Source organism: Sinocyclocheilus rhinocerous, unplaced genomic scaffold (genome assembly GCF_001515625.1).
Source record: "Sinocyclocheilus rhinocerous isolate Xijiao unplaced genomic scaffold, SAMN03320098_v1.1 scaffold1598, whole genome shotgun sequence".
In the NCBI taxonomy this organism is placed as follows: domain Eukaryota; kingdom Metazoa; phylum Chordata; class Actinopteri; order Cypriniformes; family Cyprinidae; genus Sinocyclocheilus; species Sinocyclocheilus rhinocerous.
The window spans coordinates 319,015-329,898 of NW_015661398.1; the positions used below are offsets into that span (position 1 = coordinate 319,015).

Sequence of the window (10,884 nt, forward strand, 5' to 3'; positions counted from 1 at the left end):
TAGACTTTGCCAAAAAACATCTAAAAAAGCCAGAGCACTTCTGGAAAAGCATTCTTTGGACGACTGAAATAAAGACCAACCTGTACCAGAATGACGGGAAGAAAAAAGTCTGGAGAAGGCTTGGAACAGCTCATGATCAAAGCACACACATCATCTGTGAAACATGGAGCAGTGTGATGCATGAGCTGCATGGCTTCAGTGGCTCTGGGTCACTGGTGTTTAGTGATGATGAGACAGAAGACAAAAGCAGCCGGATGAACTCTACATGAAGTGTGTAGAGATATACTCTCTGCCCAGATTCAGCCAAATGCAGCAAAGCGCTTCATAGTACAAATGAACAATGACCCAAAACACACAGCAAAAGCAACCCAGGAGTTTTTGAAGATAAAAAAGTGGAATATTCTGCAATGGCCAAGTCAAGTGATCTCAACCCGACTCTCACCAAAATATTAAAAATGAACATTTTATTTAAGATTATATTTATCTGTCCAATTACATTTGAGCCCCTGAAAATGTGGGGCTGTGTATAAAAATGGTTGTAATTCCTAAGCATTTTATGTTATATTTTTGTTCAACCCCTTGAATTAAAGCTTAAAGTCTGCACTTCAATTTCATCTTGACTGTTTTATTTTAATTCTATTCTGGTGGCATACACAGCCGAAATTATGAAAATTGTGTCAGTGTCCAAATACATATGGACCTGACTGTATATATAAAATACAATACTGATTTAAACTAAGACAGTTATAATTAAAAACATGTAATTTAATTTAAGTTTTAATCAAAGTGTAAGTGAAAAATCAAATGATTAAATTATTTTAATTTATTATTACTACTATTAATTTTATTATTTTATTGTAATTTCATTTACCCAATATTTGTGTGCTGTGAACTTTTTATGCGACGTTTATTCAGTACATTTATTCAAAACTAAGTAGATATTTAATTTAACTTGATTTAATGATAATATTTTAAGAAAAAATATAAATTAAATTACATTGTTTAAATGTTCTATATTATATCTATGTATATTATTATTATTTTATGGTACATTTTATGGTGTATTGTTATTTTTGGACCTTGATAACCGCTATAAGAGCAGTTTCATTCTCATTTAATCTTTTACAGAGAAAAAAAATCATATGGGTGATTAAATTATGAAATTAGTTTTCATTTTGCACTTACATCAGTGTGTGTTTATCATTCTCCACATCCTTTGAATGTCTCTCTTCATTCTTCTTTTCATCCACACACACTTCATCTGTCTTCAATGCATCTGAACTGAGATGTTCTTCACTAAGCAGTGGCTCAAAAGCGGGTTCACTACTGTCTGTCCATGCAGAAGCTGCAGGAATCGCGTCTTCTGATTGGTCGATGGATTGTGCATCATTATTGTTCTCTGGAGGAAGTGCGTTTGAATGGTTACTAGTGTGAAGATCTACATTGTTGCTAGTAGACGAGCCAGCGGTGGTTTGTGGACTCAACCAAGACAGTCCCTGATAATCCCGACCGACTGGGAGACTCTGACAAAACATGTCCTCATATTCAGAACCTTTATCAGACTCATCATCATCATCAGCAGGGCTGTACTCGTCATCTGAGGATAATGACGGGGCCGGCAGGAAGGGGCGGGACTTATAAGGCAGGCTGTGTGATTTTCCAGGAAGAGGCCTGTGTGTGAAGGAAGGGCTGCTGCTTTTGGCTGCAGGTGTTTGATGCTCATTAGTGCAGTTTTGCGATGGACAGGAATCGGCCTGATTGTCCTGGTTTTCATCCTCCTCTTCCTCATATTCGTTCTCAAAACAAGGCGCCTCGACTGAGAACTCAACCTGACGAATAGAGACAGACATCAGGTACAGGCATCATAAGTGTGCTCACCAAATACAAACAAAAGTCTATTAAGAGTATTAAACTTCTTTATAAGACACTTCATTTAGACCCATTTTTGAAAAGACTTTCAAAAACTGACAGCAAATTAATCACTGATACTGAATGAAAACCTCTTATAGAATCATATTTACAGCATCACATTATACCGGAATGCATTATGATTAGGGTTGCAAAGGGGTGGAACATTTCCGGAAACTTTCCAAAAATCCCTGGAATATTCCAAAAAAATTCCTGGAAAGTGTCTACATTTCTGGAATGTTTCCGAAATTTACAACAATTTTGCAACCCTAATTATGATGGAAAAAATGTTTAGTCGAAAGAAATTTAATTTATATAGTAACATTTTATAATATTTTAATTCAAAATGTACATGTAAAATACTTACATTTAATTAGTGCTTTAACTCACTATTGTTAACAATTTATATAATATTTGTAATACTTTTCCCAATATTTGTGTATGCTATGTATATATTATAATATTTTAATAAAAAATGTTGTTTAAAATGTTTAATTAAAATATGTTTTTAAGTTAATGATTTAATTTCTTATTTTTAGTTATATAATTAATTAACTCTTTTCCCGCCAGCATTTTTGAAAGATCCAGTAAATCGCTTCAATCAACACCTCCAAAGCTTGCACAGACATCACTTTCTAGATCAACATTTTACTCCGTAACATTATGCAGTTTTTATTTATATGCGGTCTATTGCTGATGATCGCATTATTTTTCATATGCATCTGTTTACATAAGAGATCGCTCGTTTCTCCGTCCTGTTCACGTGTTTTTGTTCGGGAGGTTTTGTATTCGTTCAGAAGATGCATAATAGCGCCCCGAGTGTATAACAGTGAAAACACGGAAAGCCGTAAAAACTCGTCAATGGCGGGGAAAGAGTTCATTTCAATTGACCAAATATTTGTGTGTACAATGTACTTTTGGAATCAGCAGTAAGCGTTAGTCAAATCTCTTATGTAGGGATGTCACGATTCACTCAACTCACGATTTGATTCGATTTTCTCACGATTTATTATTTTTTTTAACAAAATGAGATTGAAGACATTATACAGTAAATTAAAAGGTGTCGTTTTATTAGGCTATTGCTGCACGGTAGTTTTTAATTTAAATTAGACTGTATAATTTCAAAATTTGAAGCAAAATCAGAATGGTCTGACTTCATTTTTGTGAAACTATACTACATAAAACATCTGAACGAAACAGCAGACGAGCTGAATGAGACGTAGATTCACTCTCTGACAGCAGGTGGCGCTTATGAACAGCAATGATACAGTGTTTCCTTGGTTACCGCTGTAAACAAAGCAGAGCTGCGCTTATGAACAGCAACGATACAGTGTTTCCTTGGTTACCGCTGTAAACAAAGCAGAGCTGCGCTTATGAACAGCAACGATACAGTGTTTCCTTGGTTACCGCTGTAAACAAAGCAGAGCTGCGCTTATGAACAGCAATGATACAGTGTTTCCTTGGTTACCGCTGTAAACAAAGCAGAGCTGCGCTTATGAACAGCAATGATACAGTGTTTCCTTGGTTACCGCTGTAAACAAAGCAGAGCTGCGCTTATGAACAGCAATGATACAGTGTTTCCTTGGTTACCGCTGTAAACAAAGCAGAGCTGCGCTTATGAACAGCAATGATACAGTGTTTCCTTGGTTACCGCTGTAAACAAAGCAGAGCTGCGCTTATGAACAGCAATGATACAGTGTTTCCTTGGTTACCGCTGTAAACAAAGCAGAGCTGCGCTTATGAACAGCAATGATACAGTGTTTCCTTGGTTACCGCTGTAAACAAAGCAGAGCTGCGCTTATGAACAGCAATGATACAGTGTTTCCTGGGTTACCGCTCTTATGAACAGCAATGATACAGTGTTTCCTGGGTTACCGCTCTTATGAACAGCAATGATACAGTGTTTCCTGGGTTACCGCTCTTATGAACAGCAATGATACAGTGTTTCCTGGGTTACCGCTCTTATGAACAGCAATGATACAGTGTTTCCTTGGTTACCGCTGTAAACAAAGCAGAGCTGCACTTATGAACAGGGGCCCGTTCTTCGTACGTCGCTAACTCCGTTAGCTGGATTTGATTGTTGACGATTTGGCATGATCTTGGATTGTTTGGTTCTTCGAACAACCGATTTGAATCTTCACATATTTGAATCGATTTTCGACCGGCTCGCGGTTAATCGTTACATCCCTACTCTTATGTGAAGAGTTGTCACAAGACTGTTATTTCGCACTCATTAATTTCTTCATTCACACATGCATGAACACACCGGGTTTGCAGCACAGCTGTCCATCAAATCCAAGAACCCGAAAGCTTCCTGGAAATCAAGTGGCAGATCCGGGTCTGGAAACTCCATGTCCTCGTAGTAGTGCGGACTGATGGGTTCCTGATGGAGGTTTCCTCTCATTTCTGTGGGAAACACATTTACATTTGCCTTCATTTTCTACCACACTCTTTCCTCAAGGAGCTCATGTAACGAGGAGTTCAAATTTACTTTAAGGTTTAAGGCAAAACGCTACAGGCAAAAACATTGTTTTTTCATGCACTGATCAGTTTTTTTATTATTATTTTGGGCTGTTTGGCTTTTCATAAAGTGTTATTTCAGTGGAAAGAAAACATCCCACACATTTAAGGCAAGACACCCATCATATCTCACCATACTTCCCCAATTTGATTTGATTACATTAAGAATAGTGAACAATTTTTGTATTACATAAATTTGCAGAACAGAAATCTGAACATTGGTTCAAAATTCTTGTTTGATTGATATTAGAGACGATATCGCTCCATAAATCAGAAAATACTGTCAATAGACAGAAAAAAAAAAATTTTCACCATGTTTTTAGGAATAAAATGTTAAAAGTATAAATCAATGTGAATGATATATAAACAAACCCCTCAGTAAAAACCTTCAGAATATAGAGAGGAATTAAACTGTAAGTTTTGGTGTATGTAAGTGCTGCTGAAGTGGAGAAAAAACTTTCAAAGACATGGATTGTAATTCAAATCTACAAACGCAAATAGGCTAGATAAAGTGCAATAAAATAAATACTTAAGGTGAGACGCTACAGGCAAAAACTTTTTTCATGCACTGGCCAATTTTCAAGTGTTTTTTCAGATTGTGTAAACGATGTTTTTTTTTCAGGTAAAAAAACTTCTAAAATGCACTTATAGATGTTTATTTTACAACACTTTAAATATTTGTGTCTGTAGATTTCAATTACAATCCACATCTTTGAAAGTTTTTTCTCCACTTCAGAAGCACTTACATACACCAAAACTTACAGTTTTATTCCTCTCTATATTCTGAAGGTTTTTACTGAGGGGTTTGTTCATATAATATTCACACTGATATTTATAACATATTATTCCTGAAAACATGGTGAAAATGCATATCTTTAAAGGTGGTGAGTTTTTTCTCCACTTCAGCAGCACTTACAAACATCAAAACTTACAGTTTTATTCCTCTCTATATTCTGACGGCTTTTACTGAGGGGTTTGTTCATATATCATTCACACTGATTTATGTGACATTTTACTCCTAAACACGTGGTAAAAATATTTTAAAAAATGTTTTGCCTGTTGACAGTATTTTCAGATTTATGGAGTGATAAAAAGAGAAATACAAATCTCCTTAAAACCTTTAACTCGAATATGTCAACAAAATCAAACAAGAATTTTGAACCAATGTTCAGATTTCTGTTGTGGAAATGTATGCAAATTAGTGCATACTTAATTAGACAATGCCTCATTTTGCATATTTAAACATAGCATTTCAGAAAACTAATACAGACATGTTTTACCCTATTCACCTGCAGTGTCTTGCCTTAATTTATGAAAACATTGCCAAAAAAAAACTAAATTGCACGTGATCATCAGAATGCTCACATTTACATGTCAGTGAATAATAATCTCAATATTTCTCTCTTACCAACGTAATCCTCTTCTGTGGTTTCCTCTTTGTTTTGTGGTTGTGTGTCTTTTACATTTTCCTTCATAGACTCTTGATTCTGGCTCAGATTTTCTTTCTCTGCTTCTTTGCCACACAGTGAGTCTCCTTTTTCTGGCACATTGTTCTCATTTCTTGTAAGCTCTGCCATATCCTTTCCACAATCCACCTGACTTTCCACATAACTATTGGTTTCTCTTTCCCTCTCTTGAACATTATCATTTTTGCTCTGTGGATTCCCATCTGTGGACTCCGTATCTATGCTCTTAACGTCCTCATCTTCTGCTTCGTCTCCTTGTAGGGGTTGTTCCTTATCGTTCCAGCCGCCGTGCAGGACACCCAGAGCCAGTCCAGACGTTATATGAAGCGGGACGGTCACTGAAAATGGCCCTGATATGTGTATCCCGGCGCGCCGGTCTGCTTTGCTGGTCATTCCGGGCGATCTGGCCACGCCCTGCGACACACCCTCGGCTCCGCCCCCAGACTCCAGACGGCTATAAGTTCCTGGAGTCCCTCCACTCACCATGCTGACCTGAGCTCCGCCCGTTCGCCTGTAGGTCACCGCGTATCCACTGGACACGCCCCCGCCGGCAGAAGCCACGCCCTCTGAGCTGCCTGATGCCGTGGACAGAACCAGAGGAGGATGTTTGGAATCTGAGAGACAAACAAAATAATAGTGGCGCAAGATTATGTTCATTCAAAGGTTTGGGGTTGATTTATTATTATTCTGCTCACCAAGGCTGCATTTATTTGATCAAAAATACTGTAAAAATTGTGAAATATTATTAAAATTTTAAATAGCTGTTTTCTGTGTGAATATCTGTTAAACTGTAATTTATTTCTGTGATCAAAGCTGTATTTTCAGCATCATTACTCCAGTCTTCAGTGTCACATGACCTTCAGAAATCATTCTAATATGCTGATTTGCTGCTCAAGAAACATTTCTGATTATTATCAATGTTGAAAACAGTTGTGCTGCCCAATATTTTTGTGGAAACCGTTATACATTTAATTTTTCAGGATTCACAGAAGAAAAGAACAGCATTTATGTGAAACAGAATTTTTTGTAACATTTTTTGTAAAAAGATATTTAATTATGTTCATGAGAATAATGAGAATATGTTCCTTAAATAGAAAACTATGTGCATGTAAATTAGGTTAATGAATGTTCAAAATAAAAATAAAAAATCTCTGATTAGGTTGAGCTAAAAAAAAAAAAAAAAAAAGAATAAAAAATAGAATGATTTTAGATTATTTAAAAATCTTTGGCAATTAATAAAATGGTGTATTGCATGTTTATTCATGCTTATGGATGCTTTTTAAATGATCGTACAAATTCAAAATTAAGGTAGAGTAAATACACTCAGTGGGGTGAATAAGGTAATGTTAAACACCAAGAAATGTGCATCTAATATCTTACTGCAGTAAATTCAGATGAAATATGACTATGAGATTGAAATATATAGATGAATCTATATTCTTTGATGAGCAGATGATGAAACGCTCTTCATACCGTCTAGTGCATAAGGACCTGAGCTCAGAGTTTCCATGCTCTTCGCCGGCCTCAGAGCTGTCTTTTCTTTATCTGTGCATTTAGAAGATATAATGAGAAACAAAAGCTATGAATTAGATGTGAGAGGGGAAACATTTGTAGTCAATTATCTGTTGACTTCAGTCATGCAAAAATTCATTTTACATTTCCAGAATACTCTATAATTCAGCTGTTACTTGGTTTACAGTCAGACCCTCGCACCTTTAGTACAGTATTTGTTCTTCTTGCGCGGATCTTGGAGTCTCCCGCCCAAATTAAAGATGGATCTCCACTTCCTTCCTTTGAGGGAGCCCTTCCTCCTGAACACAACACAGATGGTCAAATCAAGTCAAGTCAAGTCAAGTCAAGTCAATAAAATAAAATAAAATAAAATAAAAAAAATAATAAAAGAATGGATGACAATGGCTACATCTCAACAAGCACACTTCTATGATGCACTTAAAGTACATACTTCACTGGTACTTTCGAGTATGTAATAAAAGAGTACAGTTCATAATTGCGTCTTGATGCTATTAGCGTTTACATGAAAGCATCAGTATCATTATTTTTGTATTCATTATTATTTAACTTTTAGGTACCTTTGGCTTATTGTTCTCAACTCACTTTATTGGGGAGGCACTAATCCTAATATTTTATAGTAGTTACAGTTGGGTTAAATTAAATTAAATTAAATTTTATTTTAAAAAAGTAAAATTAAAAATTAAAATAAATGTAAAATAAAATAAATAAAATATAAAAGTAAAAGCATTACCATCTAACTAAATTATCTTCAAAAATCATTATTATAATCATTACTCAACTCTGTTAGGGATGAACAAATCTTAATCTCACATACTTTATAGTAGTGATGTTACAGTTGGGTTAAGGTTAATAAAATAAAGTTAAATAAAGATTAAAAAAAATAATAATAATAATGTTGGCGCCAATAGCCTTGTGGGCAGCGCGCACAACACAAAAATAATAATAAAATGAAAAATAATAAACAAACAAACAGAAATAATTACAATGAAAATAAAATTAAATATGGTACAGTAAAGTAAAATAATCTAAAATAAAATAAATTAAAATTTAAATGTAAAACAAACAAAAAATTAATGTAAAATAAAATAAAACAAAATGAAATACTGTAAAGTAAAATAAAATCAATTAAGAATTAGATAATTAATAATAACCGAAACAAAACATTTATGAAGAATCAGTTGCAGAGCCAGATGTGAATGAAGCACAGGTGCTGTTCATCTTTCTGATGATTTCTGATCATTCACCATGTTCAAACTCAGTTTAACATGTTTCAAATGCAGTTTAAATTTAAACTATCACTACTTCATAGCATTGGACACTCAGAAGCACTATGTCTCTTCAGTCTTACTTGTCAGTGCCGTCAATAATAGCGTGGTACGGTCGCATTGGCGGAGGACCGTCTCCTGGACTGAGGTTTCCTGGACAGTGTAACGGTAAAGACTTGAAGAAATGATCGTCCTGAGTGGACAGTATTGAGGGAGACGGCAGGGACTTCCGGCGCTCCACAGACAATCCTGGATTAAAAACAAATAACATCAACATTTTACAACTGAGAAAACTGGAACACGTAATACTGAGGATGATGAAAATAACAAAGCGCAGAGGGTTTATTAAGGAAGATGAAATACCGCTTCCTGAGAAAACCTCGGCCACGTGAGTGAGAATAAACTCCACCACGATGGACTGAACCCGAACCTCCATGAACGCCGCGGTGCCGTTAAAACCGGTCGACTCGATGTCCTTCGATCTGCAGACAATTATGCACTTATTCAGTAATAACAAATAAAGCTGATTCTGAAGCTCAACTGCTTTAGAATCACACTTGCAACCAATGCAAATGTACAGTGCAAAGAAATATGTTCTCTCATAATATTTTTGTCTTGTTTTCCAGTACAAATATCTACAAATTCTTAAATGAAGATAGATGCAAAATGACTTGAATGATATTAAAAGTGTTGTTTTCTGAAAAAAATAATGCATATAAATTAAGTGAGTTTTTGAGTAAAACAAGAAAAAATGTGTTAACTGGGTCAGAAAATAAATGAATAAATAAACAACAACCATCATTATAATCTTGTTTTCTCTTTGAATTATTTAGTTATTTTTCAGATCTTAATATCTAATTGAACTAATAGTCATATTCCTTCTCAAGTAAATGTATCTCGATTTAAGGATGTTTAAATATTTGCACTGGAAAACAAGATAAAAACACTGATTAAGGATTTTTTTCAGTGTAACAGATACAGATACTGTTAAAAATATTTTACTAAATTATTGTATTGTAGTACCTATGCAACAAAAAAAAAAAATGCAAGAGAAAAAGTTAAAACTATTTACATTCAAGTGAAAAAAGTAAGAACTTTCTCAGCTTTATAAAGTGACTTTTGAAAACAAGAGGCAGTAGAGATTTTAATATTTATAATGCAAATATGTTATAAAGAAACCTGTTGAAATTACTATTTTCTCATTGTTCTGATTATCTCCAACAGCAGATTCAAACTGAAACCTGTTACCTGAATATTAGCAGCAGATGATTTCACTGTGGTTTGATATATCTGAATATAGTGATTTTTAGACTATTTCTAGACAGCGACGGTTATTATAAAAACATATAACTTCAGTTTAAAGTGCGTGTCAGAAAGATTTAGTTCACTCAAAAGTGAACATTCTGTCATTTAGTCACCTTACGATCATTTAGTCGCATCAGGATAAAGAAAAATGCTATTTTTAAATTTTATATAACTGAGAAAAGCTTTAAGTCACATGACATACACTTTTAAAAATAAAGGTGCTTAAAAGGTTCTTCACAGCGATCCCACAGAAGAACCATTTTTGGTTCCACAAAGAACCATTCAGTCAAAGAATATCTCTTTCTTACCTTTTTATAATCTGAAGAACCTTCTTTCACCACAAAGAAGCTTTTGTGAAACAGAAAGGTTCTTCAGATGTTAAAGGCTCTTTATTGAACCGTTTAGACAAAACGGTTCTTCTATGGCATCGTGAAGCACCTTTATTTTTAAGAGTGTATATATATACTTTGCACTTTTAAGTCCAGAAATCGTAATGTAGTAATAAGTATTTTTAAAGAATTTTTACCTAGTAAAAGTATTCAGTTAACAGAACTCAAGTAAAATACAGATTCCCAAAAATAATACGTAACTATAGCAGTGAAGTACTATTTCTAAAAAATTCCCTAAAATTAGGTGTTTGCCAAATGCATATATGCAGTTTAAATGTAAAATAAGCAGATGTTCACACACACACACACACACTCTCACACACTCTCTCTCACACACACACACACACACACACTCACTCTCACACACACACTCTCTCTCACACACACACACACTCACACACACACTCTCACACACACTCACACACACACACATACATTCACACACACTCACTCAGACACTCTCACACACACACACACACACACACACCTGAGGAGGTT

General features: G+C 34.9%; 1 protein-coding gene across 1 annotated transcript in view; it reads right to left on the reverse strand.

Annotated features, from left to right (window-relative positions):
* Positions 1-10,884, reverse strand: part of LOC107726316 (midasin-like) — a 20,522-nt gene that overhangs the window by 4,018 nt on the left and 5,620 nt on the right. Inside the window, exons 6-12 of the mRNA XM_016535859.1 lie at positions 9,056-9,174; positions 8,776-8,941; positions 7,608-7,705; positions 7,368-7,439; positions 5,837-6,508; positions 4,175-4,314; positions 1,186-1,829 (exon numbers count right to left, since the gene is read on the reverse strand). Of these exons, the coding sequence (XP_016391345.1) occupies positions 1,186-1,829; positions 4,175-4,314; positions 5,837-6,508; positions 7,368-7,439; positions 7,608-7,705; positions 8,776-8,941; positions 9,056-9,174 (1,911 nt within the window). The remainder of the gene's footprint in view (positions 1-1,185; positions 1,830-4,174; positions 4,315-5,836; positions 6,509-7,367; positions 7,440-7,607; positions 7,706-8,775; positions 8,942-9,055; positions 9,175-10,884) is intronic.